A 27,114-nucleotide genomic window follows, 5' to 3' on the forward strand; every position below is an offset into this window, starting at 1 on the left:
GTGCCGGTGTGTCTGCTCCACACGAGCCTCCTCCCACCCCTCTTCATCTCACCCCATCACCATATCCTTCCATTCCTTTCTCCCTCGTGTGTTTGTGTGTCAGCCTGTGGCTCAGTGGGTAGCACACTCGCCTCTGAGTCAGAAGGTTGTGGGTTCAAGTCCCACTCCAGGCACTTGAGCGCAAAAATCTAGGCTGACACTCCCAGTGCAGTACTGAGGGAGCGCCGCACTGTCAGAGGTGCTGTCTTTCGGATGAGACGTCAAACCGAGGCCCCGTCTGCTTATCACCAGACTGATTCACCAGGCTGATATCTGGGATGGCAGGAATGACGTACGAGGAGAGATTGGGTCGAGTGGGCTTATACTCGCTGGAGTTTAGAAGAATGAGAGGGGATCTCATTGAAACTTATAAAATTCTGACAGGACTAGACAGACTAGATGCAGGAAGGATGTTCCCGATGGCCGGGGAGTCCAGAACCATTGAAGGGGAAAGAAAGGGAGACTTGCATTTATATAGCGCCTTTCACGGCCACCGGACGTCTCAAAGCGCTTCACAGCCAATGAAGCACTTTTTGAAGTGTGGTCACTGTTCTAATGTGGGAAATGCGGCAGCCAATTTGCGCACAGCAAGCTGCCACAAACAGCAATGTGATAATGACCAGGTAATCTGCTTTTTTGTTATGTTGATTGAGGGATTAAATATTGAACCAGGACACCGGGGATAACTCCCCTGCTCTTCTTCGAAATAGTGGCCGTGGGATCTTTTATGTCCACCCGAGAAAGATAGAACATCGCCGCTCTGATCTTAAACTTAGAAATATAGAAGGTAGGAGCAGGAGTCGGCCATTCGGCCCCTCGAGCCCACTCCGCCATTCAATGCGATCATGGCTGATCATCCAAACTCAGTACCCTGTCCCTGCCTTCTCCCCATATCCCTTGATCCCTTTAGAAATATATCTAACTCCTTCTTGAATATGCCAACCCAGCTTTGTGTCGTCTGCAAATTTGGAGATGGTGAAAGGCGCTATAGAAATACAAGTCTTTTTTCTTTAAAATTGACACCCATCCACATAAGGAGATACTGGGCCCGGCGACCAAAAGCTGGGTCAAAGAGGTCGGTTTTAAGGAGCGTCTTAAATTGGGAAAGAGAGGCGGAGAGGTTTAGGGAGGGAATTCCAGAGCTCAGGGCCCCAGGCAACAGAAAGATGTGCAGCACAATCTCCAACAGGCACTGTGTACAATCCGGCCTCTTGCGTATCCCCGATTTTCATCGCTCCACCATTGGCACCCACCAAGCTATTGGCAAAACATTCCAAGCGCCAACAACTCTCCCCGGTTATCAGTACCAATTTTAAGTTGGTTGACTCCCCTCATCACCAATCCCGGGCCAGCGGGACTTGTCTTTCCCTGTTCCTCCCGTCAAACTCCTGCACAATCTGCTCCGCCATTCCATTAGATCATGGCTGATCTGCATCTCCCCGCCTTGGTTCCGTAGCCCTCAATATCCTTGCCAGTAACAACTCGCATTTATCCCGCGCCTTTAACGTAGTAAAACGTCCCAAGGTGCTTCACAGGAGCGCAAGTCAGACAAAATTTGACACCGAGCCACATAAGGAGATATTAGGGCAGTTGACCAAAAGCTGGGTCAAAGAGGTCGGTTTTAAGGAGCGTCTTAAAGGAGGGGAGAGAGGTGGAGAGGTTTAGGGAGGGAATTCCAGAGCTCAGGGCCCCAGGCAGCTGAAGGCACGGCCGCCAATGGTGGAGCGATGGAAATTGGGGATGGACAAGAGGTCAGAGTTGGAGGAGCGCAGAGATCTCGGAGGGTTGTAGGACTGGAGGAGGTTACAGAGATAGGGAGGGGGCGATGGGTCATGGAGGGATTTGAACAGGAGGATGAGAATTGTAGGGCTGGAGGAGGTTACAGAGATAGGGAGGGGGCGAGGGCCATGGAGGGATTTGAACAGGAGGATGAGAATTGTAGGGCTGGAGGAGGTTACAGAGATAGGGAGGGGGCGAGGGCCATGGAGGGATTTGAACAGGAGGATGAGAATTGTAGGGGCTGGAGGAGGTTACAGAGATAGGGAGGGGGCGAGGGCCATGGAAGGATTTGAACAGGAGGATGAGAATTGTAGGGGCTGGAGGAGGTTACAGAGATAGGGAGGGGGCGAGGGGCCATGGAGGGGTTTGAACAGGAGGATGAGAATTGTAGGGCTGGAGGAGGTTACAGAGATAGGGAGGGGGCGAGGGCCATGGAGGGATTTGAACAGGAGGATGAGAATTGTAGGGGCTGGAGGAGGTTACAGAGATAGGGAGGGGGCGAGGGCCATGGAGGGATTTGAACAGGAGGATGAGAATTGTAGGGGCTGGAGGAGGTTACAGAGATAGGGATGGGCGAGGGCCTCAAATCTAGGGCCATCAGTATAAGATAGTCACTAATAAATCCAATAGGGAATTCAGGAGAAACTTCTTTACCCAGAGAGTGGTGAGAATGTGGCACTCGCTACCACAGGGAGTGGTTGAGGCGAAGAGCACAGATGCATTTAAGGGGAAGCTGGATAAACACATGAGGGAGAAAGGAATAGAAGGATATGGTGATGGAGTGAGATGAAGAGGGGGGGAGGAGGCTGGTGTTGATGGGGTGAGATGAAGAGGGGTGGGAGGAGGCTGGTGTTGATGGGGTGAGATGAAGAGGGGTGGGAGGAGGCTGGTGTTGACGGGGTGAGATGAAGAGGGGTGGGAGGAGGCTGGTGTTGATGGGGTGAGATGAAGAGGGGTGGGAGGAGGCTGGTGTTGACGGGGTGAGATGACGAGGGGTGGGAGGAGGCTGGTGTTGACGGAGTGAGATGAAGAGGGGTGGGAGGAGGCCGGTGTTGACGGGGTGAGATGAAGAGGGGTGGGAGGAGGCTGGTGTTGATGGGGTGAGATGAAGAGGGGTGGGAGGAGGCTGGTGTTGATGGGGTGAGATGAAGAGGGGTGGGAGGAGGCTGGTGTTGATGGGGTGAGATGAAGAGAGGTGGGAGGAGGCTGGTGTTGACTGGGTGAGATGAAGAGGGGTGGGAGGAGGCTGGTGTTGACAGGGTGAGATGAAGAGGGGTGGGAGGAGGCTGGTGTTGACAGGATGAGATGAAGAGGGGTGGGAGGAGGCTGGTGTTGATGGGGTGAGATGAAGAGGGGTGGGAGGAGGCTGGTGTTGATGGGGTGAGATGAAGAGGGGTGGGAGGAGGCTGGTGTTGATGGGGTGAGATGAAGAGGGGTGGGAGGAGGCTGGTGTTGACAGGGTGAGATGAAGAGGGGTGGGAGGAGGCTGGTGTTGACTGGGTGAGATGAAGAGGGGTGGGAGGAGGCTGGTGTTGATGGGGTGAGATGAAGAGGGGTGGTAGGAGGCTGGTGTTGATGGGGTGAGATGAAGAGAGGTGGGAGGAGGCTGGTGTTGACTGGGTGAGATGAAGAGGGGTGGGAGGAGGCTGGTGTTGACGGGGTGAGATGAAGAGGGGTGGGAGGAGGCTGGTGTTGACGGGGTGAGATGAAGAGAGGTGGGAGGAGGCTGGTGTTGACGGGGTGAGATGAAGAGGGGTGGGAGGAGGCTGGTGTTGACGGGGTGAGATGAAGAGGGGTGGGAGGAGGCTGGTGTTGACGGGGTGAGATGAAGAGGGGTGGGAGGAGGCTGGTGTTGACGGGGTGAGATGAAGAGGGGTGGGAGGAGGCTGGTGTTGACGGGGTGAGATGAAGAGGGGTGGGAGGAGGCTGGTGTGGAGCAGAAACACCGGCACGGACCAGTTGGGCCGAATGGTCTGTTTCTGTGGTATAGACTCCCGTGCAATATCAGCAAGACTAATTGAGTAGAATGGGTCTGTACTGTCTGGAGTTTAGATGAGAGGTGATCTCATTGAAACGTATAAGATTCTGAGGGGGATTGACAGGGTAGATGCTGAGAGGTTGATTGCCCCTGGCTGGAGAGTCTAGAACCAGGGGTTACAGTCTCAGGATAAGGGGTCGGCCATTTAGGACAGAGATGAGAAGGAATTTCTTCACTCAGAGGGCGGTGAATCTTTGGAATTCTCTGCCCCAGAGGGCTGTGGAGGCTCAGTCGTTGAGTATATTCAAGGCTGAGATCGATAGATTTTTGGACTCTCGGGGAATCGAGGGATATGGGGATCGGGCGAGTTGAGGTCGATGATCAGCCATGATCTTATTGAATGGTGGAGCAGGCTCGAGAGGCCGAATGGCCCACTCCTGCTCCTAATTCTGATGGTCTTATATTCTGAAGATGGTCCCATTGTTGATGCGTGGAGGCCACTGTTCATCTGGCGGCCAAGTCCAGTGGCTCACTTCGCACCGCGTGGTTTGGCGGCATGCTGTCCCAGGCGGGCATGGGTCGCGGCGTGGCGCCGGACGCCGGTGAGGTCGGTGAAGCGCTTGCCGCAGCGGGCGCACGGGTACGGCTTCTCACCGGTGTGGTGCCGGCGCCGGTGGGCAGCCAGGCTGGCCCGGTGCCGGAAGGCCTGCCCACAGACCTCGCACGGGTAGGGCGTCTCGCCGGTGTGGGAGCGCCGGTGGGAGGACACGGCGTCGCGCCGCCGGAAACCGTGGCCGCAGACCTCGCAGGTGAAGGGTTTCTCGCCGGTGTGGGCGCGCCGGTGCTTGAGCAGGTCGGAGGCGCGGGCGAACCACTTGCCGCAGTCCGCGCACTCCACCGGCTGCTTCTCCCGATGGATTGACTGGTGCTCCTCCAGTCCGCTGAAACAGTCAAAGGTCCTCCCGCACTGGGAGCAGATGAAGCTCTTCCGGACACCCGGTGACTGCTTCCGACCGGCCTCCTCGGAGCAACCCGTGCCAATCCCAAGCCGGGAGATCTCCGGCGACTCGAGGACGTTCTCCTCCGGTGCTTGGGAATCCTCCATCCGGGCTGTCCGTCCCTCCTAGAGAGAATGAACAGATAGTCATGTGCAGAGACCGGAGAAGCTGGGGTTGTTCTCCTTAGAGCAGAGAAGGTTAAGGGGAGATTGACCAGAATGGGACCAGGGATGAGGGACTTCAGTCATGTGGAGAGACTGGAGAAGCTGGGGTTGTTCTCCTTAGAGCAGAGAAGTTAAGAGGAGATTTATCACAGAATCACAGAATCTACAGTGCAGATAGAGGCCATTTCGGCCCATCGAGCCTGCACCTTTAATAGAGGTGTTCAAAATTATCAACGGTTTTGATAGAGCAAGTAGGGAGAAAGTGTTTGCTCTGGCAAGTGGGTTGGTAACTGGAGGACACAGATTTGAAACAATTGGCAAAAGAACCAGAGGGTTGTTGTAATCTGGACCGCACTGCCTGAAAGGGCGGTGGAAGCAGATTCCGCAGGAAATTTCAAAAGGCATGTACTCAAAGAGGCGTAATGTCAAATGCAGGTGGGGGGGGGGGGTGGGGGGAGTGGGGGAGGGTCATCTGGAGCGCAATGGCAAATGCGAGGGGTCATCTGGAGCGCAATGGCAAATGCGAGGGGTCATCTGGAGCGCAATGGCAAAATAACCGACTGTCAAATTCCGGCGACAGCGCAAGAGACTGGCACGTGGCACGGCCTCGGGGAGCGCTTCACAGCCCGGGGTGCGCTTTTTTTTTTGGAAAGGTGCGATGAGGTAGTGAAAAAGGGGGCAGGAGGTGGGGAGAAAGCCAATTTGCGCACAGCAAGATCCCACACACAGCCAAGGTGATAAATTCAGCAGCTAAATTGGAATTTTTTTTCAAATCACTCCCCTCACCCCCCTATTGCTGCCCCAAAACTCCAGGATTCACTCCCTCTTCCCCACTAACTCCCAATCACCAGGCTCCACTCACCAGGCCCTGGACCTCCTCCTCTTCTTCCTCCAGGCAGAAACAGCCGCTCAAAATGGCGGCCGCGCCGTCCCGCTCGGGAGGGTACAGTCCCCATCATGCCCCGCGCGCGGAGCTGCAGTCAACGGCAGAAAAGCGAGACACAACGCATGCTCCAACATGGCCCCGCCCCTTTCATTGGCGCTGGGGATGAAGAGCCACTGCGCATGCTCCAACATGGCCCCGCCCCTTTCATTGAGGCGGGGAAGAGGCATTGCGCATGCTCTAAGATGGCCCCGCCCCTTTTCTTGCGACTGGGCGGAGACACTGCGCATGCTCCACCCTGGCCACGCCCCTTATCTTGGAACTGGGAAGTAGAGACACTGCGCATGCTCCAAACTGGCCCCGCCCCCTTTTAAATCGACAGGGGAGAGATACTGCGCATGCTCCATCGTGGCCCCGCCCCCTATCGGGCTGCCGCTCGTCCCGCCCAGTGGGCGTGTCTCCCACGGAGGCGCCGGCGGCCAATCAGCGCGCTCGGCGCCCGGTCGCCAACCCCTCCCACCCACCCGGGCCAGCCGCGTCTACGCCTGCGCCGGGCGCCGCGGGGCACGCCGGGGGTTGTAGTCTTTTGCGGCGGGCCGGCGTGGCCGCCATTTTGAGCGGCTCCTTCTGCCTGGAGGAGGAGGAGGAAGAAGTCCAGGGCCTGGTAAGTGAGTGAGTGGGGAAGAGGGAGTGAATCCTGGGGTTTGGGGGAGTAATAAGGGGAGTGAGGGAAGCCTGGGGGCTTTTTTTTAAATAAAAAAATTCCAATTTACCTGCTCAATTTAGCAGCTGGCTGTGTGTGGGATCTTGCTGTGCGCAAATTGGCTGCCCCCCCTTTTTTTCCTACCTGACTGCACCTTCCCCCCCCCAAAAAGCGCTTCCCGGGCTGTGAAGCGCTCCCCGAGGCCGCGATATAAATGCAAATGACTGTAATTTGCAATCGGTTATTTTGTCATTGCGCTCCAGATGACCGCTGCATTTGCCATTGCGCTCCAGATGACCCCCCGCCGCATTTAGCCGTTGCGCTCCACTTGACCTCCGCGTTTTACAAAAAAAGCTGCACTACCCGGTGTTTGTTTGTTGTTTGTACCAAATGCAGGTTGCATCGAGTTTTTACATAGAAACCTAGGAGCAGGAGTCGGCCATTCGGCCCCTCGAGCCTGCTCCGCCATTCAATGAGATCATGGCTGATCATCCAAATTCCCAGCACAGAAAGAGCCCGTTCGGCCCAGCTGGTCCGTGCCAGTGTGTCTGCTCCACACGAGCCTCCTCCCACCCCTCTTCCTCTCACCCCGTTACCATATCCTTCTATTCCTTTCTCCCTCATGTGTTTATCCAGCTTCTCCTTAAATGCATCTATACTATTCGCCTCAATCACTCCCTGTGGCAGCGAGTTCCACATTCTCAGCACTCTCTGGGTAAAGAAGTTTCTACTGAATTCCCCATTGGATTTATTAGTGACTATCGTATATTGATGGCCCCTAGTTCTGGTCTTGCCCGCAAGTGGAAACATCTTCTCTACGTCTACCCTATCGAACCCCTTCATAATCTTAAATATCTCTATCGGGTCACCCCTCAGCCTTCTCTTTTCTAGAGAAAAGAGCCCCAGCCTCTTTCGTCTTTCATGATCACAGAATGTTATGGCACAGAAGGAGTCCATTCGGCCCATCGTGCTTGTGCCCTATCCAATTAGTTCCACTGCCCCTCGCTCTTCCCCCATATCCCTGCAAATTTTTCCCTTCAAGTATTTATCCAATCCCCCTTTTGAAAGTTACTATTGAATCTGCTTCCACCGCCCTTTCAGGCAGCGTGTTCCAGATCACAACAACTCGCTGCGTAAAGAAATGTTTCCTCATCTCCCCCTCTGGTTCTTTTGCTGATTATCTTCAATCTGTGTCTTCTGGTTACCGACCCTCCTGCCACTGGAAACAGTTTCTCCTTATTTACTCCATCAAAACCCTTCATGATTTTGAACACCGCTATTAAATCTCCCCATAACCTTCTAAGGAGAACAATCCCAGCTTCTCCAGTCTCTCCACATCACTGAAGTCCCTCATCCCTGGTCCCATTCCGGTCAATCTCCCCTTAACCTTCTCTGCTCCAAGGAGAACAACCCCAGCTTCTCCAGTCTCTCCACATCACTGAAGTCCCTCATCCCTGGTACCAGTCTGGTCAATCTCCCCCTTAACCTTCTCTGCTCTAAGGAGAACAACCCCAGCTTCTCCAGTCTCTCCACATCACTGAAGTCCCTCATCCCTGGTACCATTCTGGTCAATCTCCCCTTAACCTTCTCTGCTCTAAGGAGAACAATCCCAGTTTCTCCAGTCTCTCCACATCACTGAAGTCGCTCATCCCTGGTACCATTCTGGTCAATCTCCCCTTAACCTTCTCTGCTCTAAGGAGAACAACCCCAGCTTCTCCAGTCTCTCCACATGACTATCTGTTCATTCTCTCTAGGAGGGACGGACAGCTCCGATGGAGGATTCCCGAGCACCGGAGGAGAACATCCTTGAGTCGCCGGAGATCTCCCGGAATCGGATCGGCACGAGCTGCTCCGAGGAGGAGGAGGTGGAGGACAGTCTGAAGGAGTCCCCGGGCATGCGGAAGAGCTTCATCTGCTCCCAGTGCGGGAGGACCTTTGACTGTTTCGGCGGGCTGGAGGAGCACCAGTCGATGCACCGGGAGAAGGAGCCGGTGGAGTGCGCGGACTGCGGCAAGTGGTTCGCCCGCGCCTCCGACCTGCTCAAGCACCGGCCCCGCCACACGGGGGATTGGCCCTTCCGCTGTGAGGTCTGCGGCCGCGGCTTTGGCCGCTCGCACGCCCTGGGCGTCCACCGGCGCGTCCACACCGGCGAGAAGCCCTATTGCTGCCCCGACTGCGGCCGCGGCTTCGCCCAGCGGGCCAATTTGGCCACCCACCGGCGCCGGGCCCACACCGGGGAGAAGCCCTACCCCTGCGGCAGCTGCGGCGAGGCCTTTGCCGATCTCACCGGCCTGCGGCGCCACGCCCTCACCCACGCCGGCGGCGCCAAGCCCTTCCGCTGCGAGGGCTGCCCGCGGGAGTTCCGCTGGGCCGCCGGCCGGGCGGCGCATTGGCGCCGGGCCCACGGGTCGGCGCCCGTCCCGCGCCCGCCCCGCGCCGGCCGGCGCTTCACCTGCGAGACCTGCGGCCGGACCTTCGGCCGCTCCTCCTCCCTGGCCGACCACCGCCGCTCGCACACTGGGGAGCGGCCCCACCCCTGCGAGACCTGCGGCCGGCGCTTCAGCCGGCCCTTCTCGCTGGCCGCCCACCGCCGCACCCACACCGGCGAGAAGCCTTACCCCTGCGGCACCTGCGGCAAGCGCTTTGGCTGCGCCTCCAACCTGGCCGTGCACCGGCGAGCCCACACCGGCGAGACGCCCTACCGCTGCCAGATCTGCGGCAAGGAATTCGGCCAGCCCTCCAGCTTCAGCCGGCACAAGGCCGCCCACCGCCTGGGGAAGTGATCGGCGGCGTTTTGGGGCCTCGGCCGACGGTTGGAACCCGCCTTGGTGACTTTACGTGGAACTTGCAGTTCCGAGACTGACCAACCGGTCCCCGCGCCGGTGTTTATGCTCCACACCAGCCTCTCCTCATCTCACCATATCCTTCTATTCCTTTCTCCCTCGTGTGTTTATCCAGCCTCCCCTTAAATGCTTCTATACTATTCGTCTCAACCACTCCCTGTGGTAGCGAGTTCCACATTCTCACCACTCTCTGGGTAAAGAGGTTTCTCCTGAATTCCCCATTGGATTTATTAGTGACTGTCTTCTATTGATGGCCCCTAGTTCTGGTCTCCCCCACAAGGGGAAACATCTTCTCTACGTCTACCCTATCGAACTCCTTCATAATCTTAAAGCCCTCTTATCAGGTCACCCCTCAGCCTTCTCTTTTCTAGGGAAAAAGAGCCCCAGCCTGTTCAGCCTTTCCTGATCGTTGTAACGTCTCAGTTCTGGGATCATCCTAGTAAATTTTCTTTGCACCTTCTCCAGTGTGTCTCTATCCTTTTTATAATATGGAGACCAGAACTGTGCACAGTGCTCCAAGTGTGGTCTAACCAAGGTATATGGGGACCAGAACTGTGCACAGTGCTCCAAGTGTGGTCTAACGAAGGTATATGAGGACCAGAACTGTGCACAGTGCTCCAAGTGTGGTCTAACCAAGGTATATAGGGACCAGAACTGTGCACAGTGCTCCAACTGTGGTCTAACCAAGGGATATGGAGACCAGAACTGTGCACAGTGCTCCAAGTGTGGTCTAACCAAGGGATATGGAGACCAGAACTGTGCACAGTGCTCCAAGTGTGGTCTAACCAAGGGATATGGAGACCAGAACTGTGCACAGTGCTCCAAGTGTGGTCTAACCAAGGGTTCTCTACAAGTTTAACATAACTGCTCTGCTTCTGAATTTGATAAGAGTATAGATGTAGGAATGAAAGGAAAGTTTAGGTCTTATTGATTAGGAACATGGAGATTGGGTTTTAAACGGTGAGATTTTAGAAAAGAAAGATTTGCATTTATGTAGCTCCTTTCGCGACCTCGGGACATCCCAAAGCTCTTCCCAGCCAATGAAGTAGGTTTTTGACGTGTGGTCACTGTTGTAATATAGGAAAAGCGGCAGCCAATTTGCGCACAGCAAGCTCCCACAAACAGCAATGTGATAACGACCAGATCGTCTGTGTTTAGTGATGTTGGTTGAGGGATAAATATTGGGCCCCAGGACACCGGGGAGAACTGCTGTGTTTCGATATAGTGGCCCGCTGGCGTTCTAGAATTGTAACAACAACCTGCATTTATCCCGTGCCTGTAATGTAGTAAAGCATCACAAGGCTCTTCACAGGAACGACTATCAAACAAAAATTTGACCCCGAGCCACATAAGGAGTTATTAGGACAGGTGACCAAAAGCTGGGTCAAAGATGTCGGTTTTAAGGAGCGTCTTAAAGGAGGAGAGAAAGAAACATAGACGATAGGAGCAGGAGTAAGCCATTCGGCCCCATCGAGCCCGCTCCGCCATTCAATGAGATCATGGCTGATCACCCAAACTCAGTACCCTGTCCCTGCCTTCTCCCCATATCCCTTGATCCCTTTAGCCTTAAGAAATATGTCCAACTCCTTCTTGAATATATTTAATGAATTGGCCTCTGCTGCCTTCTGTGGTAGAGAATTCCACAGGTTCACCACTCTCTGGGTGAAGAAATTCCTCCTCATCTCAGTCCTAAATGGCCTACCCCTTATCCTTAGACTGTGACCCCTGGTTCTGGACTCCCCGACCATCGGGAACATCCTTCCTGCATCTAGTCTGTCTAGCCCTGTTAGAATTTTATAAGTTTCAATGAGATTCCCCTCTCATTCTTCTAAACTCCAGCGAATACAAGCCCAATCGACCCAATCTCTCCTCATACGTCATTCCTGCCATCCCAGGTATCAGTCTGGTGAATCTTCGCTACACTCCCTCCATGGCAAGAACATCCTTCCTTAGATAAGGCGACCAAAACTGCACAATGGCGGAGGAGTCCAGAACCAGGGGTCACAGTCTAAGGATAAGGGGTAAGAGCATAAGAACATAAGAAATAGGAGCAGGAGTAGGCCATACGGCCCCTCGGGCCTGCTCCGCCATTCAATAGGATCATGGCTGATCTGAATCTAGACTCACGTCCACTTCCCTGCCCTCTCCCCGTAACCCCTAATTCCCTTATCTGCTAGGAAAATGTCTATCTCCATTTTAAATCTATTTAATGTTGCAGCTTCCACAGCTCTCTGGGGTAGCAAATTCCATAGATTTACTACCCTCTGAGTGAAGAAGTTTCTCCTCATCTCAGCTTTGCAAGGGCAGCCCCTTATTCTTAGATTATGCCCCCTAGTTCTAGTCTCACCCATCAGTGGAAACATCCTCCCCGCATCCACCCGATCAAGCCCCCTCACAATCTTATATGTTTCGATAAGATCGCCTCTCATTCTTCTGAACTCCAATGAGTAGAGTCCCAACCTACTCAACCTTTCCTCATACGTCAACCCCCTCAGCTCTGGAATCAACCGAGTGAACCTTCTCTGAACCGCCTTGAGAGCAAGTATATCTTTTCTTAAATATGGAAACCAAAACTGCACGCAGTATTCCAGGTGTGGCCTCACCAATACCCTGTATAACTGCAGCAAGACTTCCCTGTTTTTATACTCCATCCCCCTCGCAATAAAAGCCAAGATTCCATTGGCCTTCCTGATCACCTGCTGTACCTGCATACTAACTTTTTGTGTTTCATGCACCAGGACCCCCAGGTCCCTTTGTACTGTAACACTTTGCAGTTTCTCTCCATTTAGATAATAACTTGCTCTTTGATTTTTTTCTGCCAAAGTGCATAACCTCACACTTTCCAACATTATATTGCATCTGCCAAATCTCTGCCCACTCACTTAGCCTGTCTATGTCCTTTTGCAGGTTTTTTATGCCCTCCTCACTCACTGCTTTCCCTCCCATCTTTGTATCGTCGGCAAACTTGGATATGTTGCACTCGGTCCCTTCCTCCAAATCGTTAATATAGATTGTAAAGAGTTGGGGTCCCAGCACTGACCCCTGCGGAACACCACTAGTTACTGATTGCCAGCCCGAGAACAAACCATTTATCCCAACTCTCTGTTTTCTGTTAGATAGCCAATCTTCCACCCATGCCAGTATATTACCCCCAATCCTGTGATTTTTTATCTTGATCAGTAATCTTTTGTGTGGAACCTTGTCAAATGCCTTTTGGAAGTCCAAATACACTACATCCACTGGTTCCCCTTTATCCACCCTGTATGTTACATCCTCAAAGAATTCGAGCAAATTTGTCAAACATGACTTCCCCTTCGTAAAACCATGCTGACTCTGTCCTATTAAATTATGTTTATCCAAATGCTCTGTTACTGTTTCCTTAATAATGGACTCCAACATTTTGCCAACCACAGATGTTAGGCTAACTGGTCTATAGTTTCCAGCTTTTTGTCTACTTCCCTTCTTAAATAAGGGTGTTACATTAACAGTTTTCCAATCTGCCGGGACCTTTCCTGAGTCCAGGGAGTTCTAGAAAATGATCACCAATGCATCCGCAATCCCTACCGCCACTTCTCTCAAGACCCTAGGATGTAGGCCATCAGGTCCGGGGGATTTATCCGCCTTAAGTCCCATTATTTTACTGAGTACCATCTCCTTAGTCATTTTAATCGTCTTTAGCTCCCCCCCCCCCACCCACCCCCATTGCCCCCTGTTTGTCCAGTGTTGGGATATTTTTAGTGTCCTCTACTGTAAAGACTGATACAAAATATTTGTTCAGCGTCCTTGCCATCTCCATGTTCCCCACCACTAGTTTCCTGGTCCCATCCTCTAAGGGACCAACGTTCACTTTAGCCACCCTTTTTCTTTTTATATAGCTGTAGAAACTCTTGCTATCTGTTTTTATATTTTTTGCTAGTTTACTTTCATAATCTATCTTCCCTTTCTTAATTAATCTTTTAGTTATTGTTTGCTGGCTTTTAAATGCTTCCCAATCTTCTATCCTCCCACTAGATTTGGCTACTTTATATGCCCTTGTTTTCAGTCGGATACTATCCTTTATTACTTTACTAAGCCACGGATGGCTGTCTTTTCTTTTACTCCCCTTTTTCCTCAGTGGAATATATTTTTCTTGAAAGATGTGAAATATCTCCTTGAATGTAGACCACTGCTCTTGTACCGTCTTACACTTTAATCTGTTTTCCCACTCCACTTTAGTCAATTCTACTCTCATACCTTCATAGTCTCCTTTATTTAAGCTCAGCATTCTGGTTTGAGATCCAACTCTCTCACCCTCAAACTGAATTTGGAATTCAACCATATTATGGTCAGTCATTCCAAGGGGATCCTTTACTAGGACATTTTTTATTAATCCTGTCTCATTACACAGGACCAGATCTAAGATTGCCTGCCCCCTGGTTGGTTCAGTTACATACTGCTCAAGGAACCTGTCCCTAATACACTCTATGAACTCTTCCTCAAGGCTGCCCTGCCCAATTTGATTAGTCCAGTCAATATGAAAGTTAAAATCCCCCATGATGGGGTACATCCCCCATGTACCCGCGGGCGCACGGGTACAGCTTCTCGCCGATGTGGCGCCGGCACCGGTGGGCGGCCAGGCTGGCCCGGTGCCGGAAGGCCTGCCCACAGACCTCGCACGGATAGGGCGTCGCGCCGGTAGGAGGAGACGGTGTCGCGCCGCCGGAAACTGCGGCCGCAGCCCTCGCAGGCGAAGGGTTTCTCGCCGGTGCTTGAGCAGATCGGAGGCGCGGTCGAACCATTTGCCGCAGTCCGCGCACGCCACCGGCTCCTTCTCCCGGTGGATCGACTGATGGTCCTCCAACCCGCCGAAAGAGTCAAAGGTCCTCCCGCACTGGGAGCAGATGAAGCTCTTCCGGACACCTGGTGACTCCTTCCGACCGGCGTCCTCGGAGCAACTCGCGCCAATCCCAATCCGGGAGATCTCCGGCGACTCGAGGACGTTCTCCTCCATCCGGGCTGTCCGTCCCTCCTAGAGAGAATGAACAGATAGTCATGTGCAGAGACTGGAGAAGCTGGGGCTGTTCTCCTCGGAGCAGAGAAGGTTAAGGGGAGATTGACCAGAATGGTACCAGGGATGAGGGATTTCAGTGATGTGGAGAGACTGGAGAAGCTGGGATTGTTCTCCTTAGAGCAGAGAAAGTTAAGGAGAGATTGACCAGAATGGAACCAGGGATGAGGGACTTCAGTGACGTGGAGAGACTGGAGAAGCTGGGGTTGTTCTCCTTACAGCAGAGAAGGTTAAGGGGAGATTGACCAGAATGTACAGGGATGAGGGACTTCAGTGATGTGGAGAGACTGGAGAAGCTGGGGTTGTTCTCCTTAGAGCAGGGAAGGTTAAGGGGAGATTTAATAGAGGCGTTCAAAATTATCAGCGGTTTTGATAGAGCAAGTAGGGAGAAACTGTTTGCTCTGGCATGTGGGTTGGCAACCAGAGGACACAGATTTTAAATAATTGGCAAAAGAACCAGAGGGTTGTTGTAATCTGGACCGCACTGCCTGAAAGGGCGGTGGAAGATTCCATCGGAACTTTCAAAAGGCATGTACTCGAGAAGAGGCGTAATGTCAAATGCGGGGGGCGGGAAGGTCATCTGGAGTGCAATGGCAAATGCAAGGGGTCATCTGGAGCGCAATGGCAAATGCGAGAGGTCATCTGGAGCGCAATGGCAAAATAACTGACTGTCAAATTCCGTTGACAACTCGAGACTAGCACGTAGCGTGGCCTCGGGGAGCGCTTTTTTTTGGAAAGGTGCGATGAGGGGGGGGGGGAAATGCCAATTTACACACGTCAAGATCCCACACACAGCCAAGGTGATAAATTCAGCAGCTAAATTGGAATTTTTTCTCAAATCGCTCCCCTTACCACCCACTATTACTGCCCGAAAACCCCAGGATTCACTCCCTCTTTCCCACTAACTCCCAATCACCAGGCTCCACTCACCAGGTCTTGGACCTCCTCCTCCTCTTCCTCCAGGCAGAAACAGCCGCTCAAAATGGCGGCCGCGCCGTCCCGCTCCGGGGAGGGTACACTCCCCATCATGCCTCGCGCGCGGAGCTGTCCACGGCAGGCAAACCGAGACACTGCGCATGCTCCAACATGGCCCCTCCCCTTTGAGGCTCGGAAGAAGCGACACTGCGCATGCTCTAAAATGGCCCCGCCCTTTTTCTTGTGGCTGGCTGGAGACACAATGCGCATGCTCGTATCTGGCTCCGCCCCTTTTCAACCCGACAGAGGGAAGAGATACTGCGCATGCTCCATTGTGGCACCGCCCCCCCAGCCAACTCTGTCGTGCGCCCCGCCCAGTGGGCGTGTCTCCCACGGAGCCGCCGGCGCCCGGTCGGCAACCCCGCTCACTCACCCGGGCTCGCCGCGTGTGCGCCTGCCGCCGCGGGGCACGCCGGGGGTTGTAGTCTTTTGCGGCGGGACGGCGCGGCCGTCATTTTGAGCGGCTCCTTCTGCCTGGCGAAGGAAGAGGAGGAGGCCCAGGGCCTGGTGAGTGAGTGAGTGGGGAAGAGGGAGTGAATCCTGGGGTTTGTGGGAGTAATAAGCGGAGTGAGGGAAGCCTGGGGGCTTTTTAAAAAAAAATTCCAGTTTACCTGCTCAATTTAGCAGCTGACTGTGTGTGGGATCTTGCTGTGCGCAAATTGGCTGCCCCCCCCTCTCCAGCCCCCGCTTTTTCACCCACCTGACCGCACCTTACCAAAAAAAAGCAGAAGCGCTCCCTGAGGCCGCGATATAAATGCAAATAACCGTAATTTGCAATCGGTTATTTTGCCATTGCGCTCTAGATGACCGCCGCATTTGCCATTGCACTCCAGATGACCCCCCTTGCATTTAGCCGTTGCGCTCCAGATGACCCCCTTGCATTTAGCTGTTGCGCTCTAGTTGACCTCCGCGTTTTACAAAAAAAAGCTGCGCTACCTGATGTTTGTTTGTACTAATGCAGGTTGCATCGAATTTTTACATAGAAACATATAAGATAGGAGCAGGAGTTGGCCATTCGGCCCCTCGAGTCTGCTCCGCCATTCAATGAGATCATGGCTGATCATCCAAATTCCCAGCACAGAAAGAGCCCGTTCGGCCCAGCTGGTCCGTGCCGGTGTTTGAGCTCCACCCGAGCCTCCTCCCACCCCTGTTCATCTCACCCCGTCACCATATCCGTCTATTCCTTTCTCCCTCGTGTTTATCCAGCTTCCGTTAAATGCATCTCTGCTATTCGCCTCAACCACTCCCTGTGGTAGCGAGTTCCACATTCTCACCACTCTCTGGGTAAAGAAGTTTCTCCTGAATTCCCGATTGGATTTTTAGTGACTATCTTATATTGATGGCCCCTAGTTCTGGTCTTGCCCGCAAGTGGAAACATCTTCTCTACGTCTACCCTATCGAAACCTTTCATAATCTTAAATATCTCTATCAGGTCACCCCTCAGCCTTCTCTTTTCTAGAGAAAAGAGCCCCAGCCTCTTTCGTCTTTCATGATCATAGAATGTTATGGCACAGAAGGAGTCCATTCGGCCCATCGTGCTTGTGCCCTATCCAATTAGTCCCACTCCCCCTCGCTCGTTCCCCACAGCCCTGCAATTTTTTTCCCCTTCAAGTATTTCTCCAATTCCCCTTCTGAAAGTTACTATTGAATCTGCTTCCACCGCCCTTTCAGGCCACGCATTCCAGATCACAACAACTCGCTGCGTAAAGAAATGTTTCCTCATCTCCCCCTCTGGTTCTTTTGCTGATTATCTTCAATCTGTGTCCTCTGGTTCCCGACCCTCCTGCCACTGGAAACAGTTTCTCCTTATTTACTCCATCAAAATCCTTTGTGATTTTGAACACCTCTATTAAATCTCCCCTTAACCTTCTCTGCTCTAAGGAGAACAACCCCAGCTTCTCCAGTCTCTCCACATCACTGAAGTCCCTCATCCCTGGTACCATTCTGGTCAATCTCCCCTTAACCTTCTCTGCTCCAAGGAGAACAACCCCAGCTTCTCCAGTCTCTCCACATGACTATCTGTTCATTCTCTCTAGGAGGGACGGACAGCTCCGATGGAGGATTCCCGAGCACCGGAGGAGAACGTCCTCGAGTCGCCGGAGAGCTCCCGGAATGGGATCGGCGTGAGCTGCTCCGAGGAGGAGGAGGAGGAGGAAGAGGAGGAGGAGGAAGAGGAAGAGGAGGATCTGAAGGAGTCCCCGGGCGTCGAGAAGAGCTTCATCTGCTCCCAGTGCGGGAAGACCTTTGACTGTTTCGGCGGGCTGGACGAGCACCAGTCGATGCACCGGGAGAAGGAGCCGGTGGAGTGCGCGGACTGCGGCAAGTGGTTCGCCCGCGCCTCCGACCTGCTCAAGCACCGGCCCCGCCACACGGGGGACTGGCCGTTCCGCTGCGAGGTCTGCGGCCGTGGCTTTGGCCTCTTGCGCGACCTGGGCGTCCACCGGCGCATCCACACCGGGGAGAAGCCCTACCGCTGCCCCGACTGTGGCCGCGGCTTCACCCAGCGGGGCAACCTGGCCACCCACCGGCGCAAGGCCCACACCGGGGAGAAGCCCTACCCCTGCGGCACCTGCGGCAAGCGCTTCGGCGGCGCCTCCGACCTGGCCGTGCACCGCCGCACCCACACCGGCGAGAAGCCTTACCCCTGCGGCACCTGCGGCAAGCGCTTCGGCTGCGCCTCCAACCTGGCTGCCCACCGCCGGACCCACACCGGCGAGACCCCCTACCGCTGCCAGATCTGCGGCAAGGAATTCGGCCATCACTCCAGCTTCAGGCGGCACAAGGCCGCCCACACTGGCGAGAAGCCTTACCGCTGCCAGATCTGCGGCAAGGAATTCGGCCAGCCCTCCAGCTTCAACCGGCACAACAAGGCCGCCCACCGCCTGGGGAAGTGATCGGCGGCGTTTTGGGGCCTCGGCCGATGGTTGGAACCCGCCTTGGTGACTTTAAGAACATAAGAAATAGGAGCAGGAGTAGGCCAATCGGCCCCTCGAGCCTACTCCACCATTCAATAAGATCATGGCTGATCTGATCCTAACCTCAAATCTACTATCACTCTACATCCCGCCCGAACCCATGTGATCTCCTGGGAGAGGCGAAAAACCGGATAAAAAACCCAATGGCCAATTTGGGAGAAAAAATCTGGGAAATTCCTCTCCGACCCATCTAGGTGATCGAAACTCGTCCAGGAGATCACTCTGTCTCTATATTTTCTACAGTACTTACCTTCTGTAAAAGGTGATCTCCACCCCAGCCAGGAACAGGAACAGAACCATCTCCTGAATCTAACAGAATTAGAACACGAGAAATAGGAGCAGATCCAGGCTACACGGCCCCTGGGCCCGCTCCGCTACCCACAGGGCCATGACCGATCCGAACCTAGACTCATGTCCAATTTCCTGCCCGCTCCCCGTAACCCCTAATTCCCTTTACTTCTAGGAATCTGTCTATTTCTGTTTTAAATTTATTTAATGATGTAACTTCCACAGCTCTCTGGGGTAGCAAATTCCACAGACCTACCACCCTCTGAGTGAAGAAGTTTCTCCTCATCTCAGTTTTGAAAGAGCAGCCCCTTATTCTAAGATTATGCCCCCTAGTTCTAGTCTCACCCAGCAGTGGAAACATTCTCCCCGCATCCACCCGATCAAGCCCCCTCACAATCTTATATGTTTCGATAAGATCGCCTCTCATTCTTCTGAACTCCAATGAGTAGAGTCCCAACCTACGTCAACCCCCTCATCTCTGGAATCAACCGAGTGAACCTTCTTTGTACTGACTCGAGAGCAAGTATGTCTTTTCTTAAGTATGGACACCAAAACTGTATGCAGTATTCCAGGTGTGGTCTCACCAATACCTTGTACAACTGCAGCAATACCTCCCTGTTTTTATATGCCATCCCCCTAGCAATAAAAGCCAACATTCCATTGGCCTTCTTGATCACTTGCTGCACCTGCATACTAACTTTTTGAGTTTCGTGCACCAGGACCCCCAGATCCCTTTGTACTACAGTACTTTCCAGTTTCTTGCCATTAAGATAATAACTTGCTCTATGATTTTTCCTGCCAAAGTGCATAACCTCACACTTTCCAGTATTGTATTCCATCTGCGTGGAACTTGCAGCTCCGAGACTGACCAACCGCTCCGCGCCGGTGTTTATGCTCCACACCAGCCTCTCCTCATCTCTCCAAATCCTTCTATTCCTTTCTCCCTCGTGTGTTTATCCAGCCTCCCCTTAAATGCTTCTATACTATTCACCTCAACCACTCCCTGTGGTAGCGAGTTCCACATTCTCACCACTCTCTGGGTAAAGAAGTTTCTCCTGAATTCCCTATTGGATTTATTAGTGACTGTCTTCTATTGATGGCCCCTAGTTCTGGTCTCCCCCACAAGTGGAAACATCTTCTCTACGTCTACCCGATTGAAACCCTTTCATAATCTTAAAGCCCTCTATCAGGTCACCCCTCAGCCTTCTCTTTTCTAGGGAAAAAGAGCCCAAGCCTGTTCAGCCTTTCCTGATCGTTGTAACCTCTCAGTTCTGGGATCATCCTAGTAAATCTTCTTTGCACCTTCTCCAGTGTGTATCCTGTTTATAATATGGAGACCAGAACTGTGCACAGTGCTCCAAGTGTGGTCTAAACAAGGTATATGGAGACCAGAACTGTGCACAGTGCTCCAAGTGTGATCTAACCGAGGTATATGGGGACCAGAACTGTGCGCAGTGCTCCAAGTGTGGTCTAACAGGTATATGGAGACTGGAACTGTGCACAGTGCTCCAAGTGTGGTCTAACCAAGGTATATGGAGACCAGAACTGTGCACAGTGCTCCAAGTGTGGTCTAACCAAGGTATATGGAGACCAGAACTGTGCACAGTGCTCCAAGTGTGGTCTAACCAAGGGATATGGAGACCAGAACTGTGCACAGTGCTCCAAGTGTGGTCTAACCAAGGGATATGGAGACCAGAACTGTGCACAGTGCTCCAAGTGTGGTCTAACCAAGGGATATGGAGACCAGAACTGTGCACAGTGCTCCAAGTGTGGTCTAAGGTATATGGAGACCAGAACTGTGCACAGAGCTCCAAGTGTGGTCTAACCAAGGTATATGGAGACCAGAACTGTGCACAGTGCTCCAAGTGTGGTCTAACCAAGGGTTCTCTACAAGTTTAACATAACTGCTCTGCTTCTGAATTTGATAAGAGTATAGATGTAGGAATGAAAGTTAAGTTTAGGTCTTATTGATTAGGAACATGGAGATTGAGTTTTAAACGGTGAGATTTTAGAAAAGAAAGATATGCATTTATCACAGAATCACAGAAACCACACAGTGCAGATAGAGGCCATTTCGGCCCATCGAGCCTGCACCGACACATATCCCACCCGATCCCCGTAACCCCTACACCAACACATACCCCACCCGATCCCCGTAACCCCACGTATTTAATCCCCCTAACACTAAGGGTCAATTTATCATTGCCAATCAACCTAACCCGCACATCTTTGGACTGTGGGAGGAAACCGGAGCACCCGGCGGAAACCCACGCAAACACGGGGAGAATGTGCAAACTCCACACAGACAGTCACCCGAGGCCGGATTCGAACCCGGGTCCCTGGCGCTGTGAGGCAACAGTGCTAACCACTATGCCACTGTTATGTAGCACCTTTCGCGACCTCGGGACGTCCCAAAGCTCTTCCCAGCCAATGAAGTACTTTTTTGACGTGTGGTCACTGTTGTAATATAGGAAAAGCGGCAGCCAATTTGCGCACAGCAAGCTCCCACAAACAGCAATGTGATAACGACCAGATCGTCTGTGTTTAGTGATGTTGGTTGAGGGATAAATATTGGGCCCCAGGACACCGGGGAGAACTGCTGTGTTTCGATATAGTGGCCCGCTGGCGTTCTAGAATTGTAACAACAACCTGCATTTATCCCGTGCCTGTAATGTAGTAAAGCATCACAAGGCACAATGGCGGAGGAGTCCAGAACCAGGGGTCACAGTCTAAGGATAAGGGGTAAGAGCATAAGAACATAAGAAATAGGAGCAGGAGTAGGCCATACGGCCCCTCGGGCCTGCTCCGCCATTCAATTGGATCATGGCTGATCTGAATCTAGACTCACGTCCACTTCCCTGCCCTCTCCCCGTAACCCCTAATTCCCTTATCTGCTAGGAAAATGTCTATCTCCATTTTAAATCTATTTAATGTTGCAGCTTCCACAGCTCTCTGGGGTAGCAAATTCCATAGATTTACTACCCTCTGAGTGAAGAAGTTTCTCCTCATCTCAGCTTTGCAAGGGCAGCCCCTTATTCTAAGATTATGCCCCCTAGTTCTAGTCTCACCCATCAGTGGAAACATCCTCACCGCATCCACCCGATCAAGCCCCCTCACAATCTTATATGTTTCGATAAGATCGCCTCTCATTCTTCTGAACTCCAATGAGTAGAGTCCCAACCTACTCAACCTTTCCTCATACGTCAACCCCCTCATCTCCGGAATCAACCGAGTGAACCTTCTCTGAACCGCCTCGAGAGCAAGTATATCTTTTCTTAAATATGGAAACCAAAACTGCACACAGTATTCCAGGTGTAGCCTCACCAATACCCTGTATAACTGCAGCAAGACTTCCCTGTTTTTATACTCCATCCCCCTCGCAATAAAAGCCAAGATTCCATTGGCCTTCCTGATCACCTGCTGCACCTGCATACTAACTTTTTGTGTTTCATGCACCAGGACCCCCAGGTCCCTTTGTACTGTAGCACTTTGCAGTTTCTCTCCATTTAGATAATAACTTGCTCTTTGATTTTTTTCTGCCAAAGTGCATAACCTCACACTTTCCAACATTATATTGCATCTGCCAAATCTCTGCCCACTCACTTAGCCTGTCTATGTCCTTTTGCAGGTTTTTTATGCCCTCCTCACTCACTGCTTTCCCTCCCATCTTTGTATCGTCGGCAAACTTGGATATGTTGCACTCGGTCCCTTCCTCCAAATCGTTAATATAGATTGTAAAGAGTTGGGGTCCCAGCACTGACCCCTGCGGAACACCACTAGTTACTGATTGCCAGCCCGAGAACGAACCATTTATCCCAACTCTTTGTTTTCTGTTAGATAGCCAATCTTCCACCCATGCCAGTATATTACCCCCAATCCTGTGATTTTTTATCTTGATCAGTAATCTTTTGTGTGGAACCTTGTCAAATGCCTTTTGGAAGTCCAAATACACTACATCCACTGGTTCCCCTTTATCCACCCTGTATGTTACATCCTCAAAGAATTCGAGCAAATTTGTCAAACATGACTTCCCCTTCGTAAAACCATGCTGACTCTGTCCTATTAAATTATGTTTATCCAAATGCTCTGTTACTGTTTCCTTAATAATGGACTCCAACATTTTGCCAACCACAGATGTTAGGCTAACTGATCTATAGTTTCCAGCTTTTTGTCTACTTCCCTTCTTAAATAAGGGTGTTACATTAACAGTTTTCCAATCTGCCGGGACCTTTCCTGAGTCCAGGGAGTTCTAGAAAATGATCACCAATGCATCCGCAATCCCTACCGCCACTTCTCTCAAGACCCTAGGATGTAGGCCATCAGGTCCGGGGGATTTATCCGCCTTAAGTCCCATTATTTTACTGAGTACCATCTCCTTAGTCATTTTAATCGTCTTTAGCTCCCCCCCCCCCCCCCCCACCCCATTGCCCCCTGTTTGTCCAGTGTTGGGATATTTTTAGTGTCCTCTACTGTAAAGACTGATACAAAATATTTGTTCAGCGTCCTTGCCATCTCCATGTTCCCCACCACTAGTTTCCTGGTCCCATCCTCTAAGGGGACCAACGTTCACTTTAGCCACCCTTTATCTTTTTATATAGCTGTAGAAACTCTTGCTATCTGTTTTTATATTTTTTGCTAGTTTACTTTCATAATCTATCTTCCCTTTCTTAATTAATCTTTTAGTTATTGTTTGCTGGCTTTTAAATGCTTCCCAATCTTCTATCCTCCCACTAGATTTGGCTACTTTATATGCCCTTGTTTTCAGTCGGATACTATCCTTTATTACTTTACTAAGCCACAGATGGCTGTCTTTTCTTTTACTCCCCTTTTTCCTCAGTGGAATATATTTATCTTGAAAGATGTGAAATATCTCCTTGAATGTAGACCACTGCTCTTGTACCGTCTTACACTTTAATCTGTTTTCCCAGTCCACTTTAGTCAATTCTACTCTCATACCTTCATAGTCTCCTTTATTTAAGCTCAGTAAGCTGGTTTGAGATCCAACTCTCTCACCCTCAAACTGAATTTGGAATTCAACCATATTATGGTCAGTCATTCCAAGGGGATCCTTTACTAGGACATTTTTTATTAATCCTGTCTCATTACACAGGACCAGATCTAAGATTGCCTGCCCCCTGGTTGGTTCAGTTACATACTGCTCAAGGAACCTGTCCCTAATACACTCTATGAACTCTTCCTCAAGGCTGGCCTGCCCAATTTGATTAGTCCAGTCAATATGAAAGTTAAAATCCCCCATGATTATAGCTGTTCCCTTATTACAAGCCCCAACTATTTCCTGATTTATACTCCGACCAACAGAGTTGCAACTGTTAGGAGGCCTATAGACTACGCCCACTAGTGACTTTTTCCCCTTCTTATTCCTTATCTCCACCCAAACTATTTCACTATCCTGATCCTTTGACCCAATATAATTTCTGACTATTGCAGTGATTCCATCCTTGATTAACATAGCAACCCCACCTCCCTTTCCTTCCTGTCTGTCCTTCCTAATTGTCAAATACCCTTGTATGTTTAGTTCCCAGTCATGATTATCTTGCAGTCATGTTTCCGTAATGGCCACCAGATCATACCCATGTGTAGTTATTTGTACCGTCAACTCGTCTATTTTGTTACGAATGCTGCGTGCATTCAGATAAAGAACTTTCAAATATGTTTTCTGACAATTTATTCCTGCTTTTACCCCTTTTACTACTTTACCTTTATCATTATACATTCTGTCTCTGCCTGACACACTCTGGTTTTTAATTCCCCCACTGCTACCTTGCTCTATTGCCTTCTCCGCTGTCATTTTTATTTTTTGCTCTCTTAAAACCTCCCCCCCCACTAATTAGTTTAAAGCCCTCTCTACAGCCCTAGTTATTCGATTCGCCAGGATTCTAGTCCCAGCACTGGCCAAGTGAAGTCCGTCCCAACGGAACAGCTCTCTCCTGTCCCAGTACTGATGCCAGTGTCCCAGGAAGCAAAACCCATTTCTCCCACACCAGGCTTTGAGCCACGCATTTAACTCTCTAATTTTATTTACCCTAGCCAAATTTGCACGTGGCTCAGGTAGTAATCCAGAGATTATTGCCCTTGTGGTTCTGCTTTTTAATTTGGCCCCTAGCTGCTCAAACTCCCTCAGCAGAACCTCCTTCCTTGTCCTATCTATGTCATTGGTACCAACATGGACCACGACAACTGGATCCTCCCCCTCCCACTCCAAGTTTCTCTCCAGCCCAGAGGAGATGTCCTTAACCCTGGCACCGGGCAGGCAACACAGCCTTCGGGACTCTCGCTCTCGGCTGCAAAGAACTCTATCCCCCTAACGATACTATCCCCTACCACTACAACATTTCTTTTATCTTCCCCCACTTGAATGGCCCCGTGCTCCATGGTGCTGTGGCCGGGTTGCTCATCCTCCCCGCAGTCCCCGTTCCCATCCTCACAGGGAGTAAGAGCCTCAAACCTGTTGGACAAGAGCAAGGGCTGCGGCTCCTCCAACACTACTTCCTGGATGATCAGCCATGATCTTATTGAATGGCGGAGCAGGCTCGAGGGGCCGAATGGCTGACTCCTGCTCCTAATTCTGATGGTCTTATGTTCTGACGATGGTCCCATTGTTGATGCGTGGAGGCCACTGTTCATCTGGCGGCCAAGTCCAGTGGCTCACTTCCCACCGCGTGGTTTGGCGGCACGCTGTCCCAGGCGGGCATGGGTCGCGGCGTGGCGCCGGACACCGGTGAGGTCGGTGAAGCGCTTGCCACAGCGGGCGCACGGGTACAGCTTCTCGCCGGTGTGGCACCGGTGGGCGGCCAGGCTGGCCCGGTGCCGGAAGGCCTGCCCGCAGACCTCGCACGGATAGGGCGTCGCGCCAGTGGGAGGACACGGTGTCGCGCCGCCGGAAACCGCGGCCGCAGCCCTCGCAGGTGAAGGGTTTCTTGCCGGTGTGGGCACGCCGGTGCTTGAGCAGGTCGGAGGCGCGGCCGAACCATTTGCCGCAGTCCGCGCACGCCACCAGCTCCTTCTCCCGGTGGATCGACTGATGGTCCTCCAACCCGCCGAAACAGTCAAAGGTCCTCCCGCACTGGGAGCAGATGAAGCTGTTCCGGACACCCGGTGACTCCTTCCGACCGGCCTCCTCGGAGCAACCCGCGCCAATCCCATTCCGAGAGATCTCCGGCGATGCGAGGACGTTCTCCTCCGGTGCTTGGGAATTCTCCATCCGGGCTGTCCGTCCCTCCTAGAGAGAATGAACAGATAGTCATGTGCAGAGACTGGAGAAGCTGGGGCTGTTCTCCTCGGAGCAGAGAAGGTTAAGGGGAGATTGACCAGAATGGTACCAGGGATGAGGGACTTCAGTGACGTGGCGAGACTGGAGAAGCTGGGGTTGTTCTCCTTACAGCAGAGAAGGTTAAGGGGAGATTGACCAGAATGTACAGGGATGAGGGACTTCAGTGATGTGGAGAGACTGGAGAAGCTGGGGTTGTTCTCCTTGGAGCAGAGAAGGTTAAGGGGGAGATTGACCAGAATGGTACCAGGGATGAGGGACTTCAGTGATGTGGAGAGACTGGAGAAGCTGGGGTTGTTCTCCTTAGAGCAGGGAAGGTTAAGGGGAGATTTAATAGAGGCGTTCAAAATTATCAGCAGTTTTGATAGAGCAAGTAGGGAGAAACTGTTTGCTCTGACATGTGGGTTGGCAACCAGAGGACACAGATTTTAAATAATTGGCAAAAGAACCAGAGGGTTGTTGTAACCTGGACCGCACTGCCTGAAAGGGCGGTGGAAGCAGATTCCATAGGAAGTTTCAAAAGGCATGTACTCGAGAAGAGGCGTAATGTCAAATGCGGGGGGCGGGAAGGTCATCTGGAGTGCAATGGCAAATGCAAGGGGTCATCTGGAGCGCAATGGCAAATGCGAGAGGTCATCTGGAGCGCAATGGCAAAATAACCGACGGTCAAATTCCGTTGACAACTCAAGAGACTAGCACGTGGCGTGGCCTCGGGGAGCGCTTCACGGCCCAGGGAGCGCTTTTTTTTTGAAAGGTGCGATGAGGGGGCGGGCGGGGGGGAATGCCAGTTTACGCACGTCAAGATCCCACACACAGCCAAGGTGATAAATTCAGCAGCTAAATTGGATTTTTTTTTTTCAAATCGCTCCCCTCACCACCCCCTATTACTGCCCGAAAACCCCAGGATTCACTCCCTCTTTCCCACTAACTCCCAATCACCAGGCTCCACTCACCAGGTCCTGGACCTCCTCCTCTTCCTCCTCTTCCTCCAGGCAGAAACAGCCCCTCAAAATGGCGGCCGCGCCGTCCCGCTCCGGGAAGGGTACACTCCCCATCATGCCCCGCGCGCGGAGCTGTCCACGGCAGGTAAACCGAGATGGCCCCGCCCCTTTGGGGCCCGGAAGAAGCGACACTGTGCATGCTCTAAAATGGCC

At 52.2% G+C, this 27,114-nt stretch overlaps 2 protein-coding genes across 2 annotated transcripts in view; one reads left to right on the forward strand and one right to left on the reverse strand.

Annotated features, from left to right (window-relative positions):
* LOC147084842 (uncharacterized) overlaps positions 1–5,900 on the reverse strand; it is a 34,687-nt gene extending 28,787 nt beyond the window's left edge. Inside the window, exons 1-2 of the mRNA XM_085979552.1 lie at positions 5,821–5,900; positions 4,451–4,919 (exon numbers count right to left, since the gene is read on the reverse strand). Of these exons, the coding sequence (XP_085835678.1) occupies positions 4,451–4,901 (451 nt within the window). The 5' untranslated portion in view covers positions 4,902–4,919; positions 5,821–5,900. The remainder of the gene's footprint in view (positions 1–4,450; positions 4,920–5,820) is intronic.
* A 350-nt stretch (positions 5,901–6,250) lies between these two features.
* LOC147084844 (uncharacterized) overlaps positions 6,251–27,114 on the forward strand; it is a 71,993-nt gene continuing 51,129 nt past the window's right edge. Inside the window, 4 exon segments of the mRNA XM_085979346.1 lie at positions 6,251–6,505; positions 8,299–9,324; positions 15,578–15,916; positions 17,446–18,299. Of these exon segments, the coding sequence (XP_085835472.1) occupies positions 8,317–9,324; positions 15,578–15,916; positions 17,446–18,299 (2,201 nt within the window). The 5' untranslated portion in view covers positions 6,251–6,505; positions 8,299–8,316.

The sequence above is a fragment of the Somniosus microcephalus genome, unplaced genomic scaffold (genome assembly GCF_052327205.1).
Source record: "Somniosus microcephalus isolate GS21.2 unplaced genomic scaffold, FLI_Smic_1.0 unresolved_chr9, whole genome shotgun sequence".
NCBI classification, from domain to species: Eukaryota; Metazoa; Chordata; class Chondrichthyes; order Squaliformes; family Somniosidae; genus Somniosus; species Somniosus microcephalus.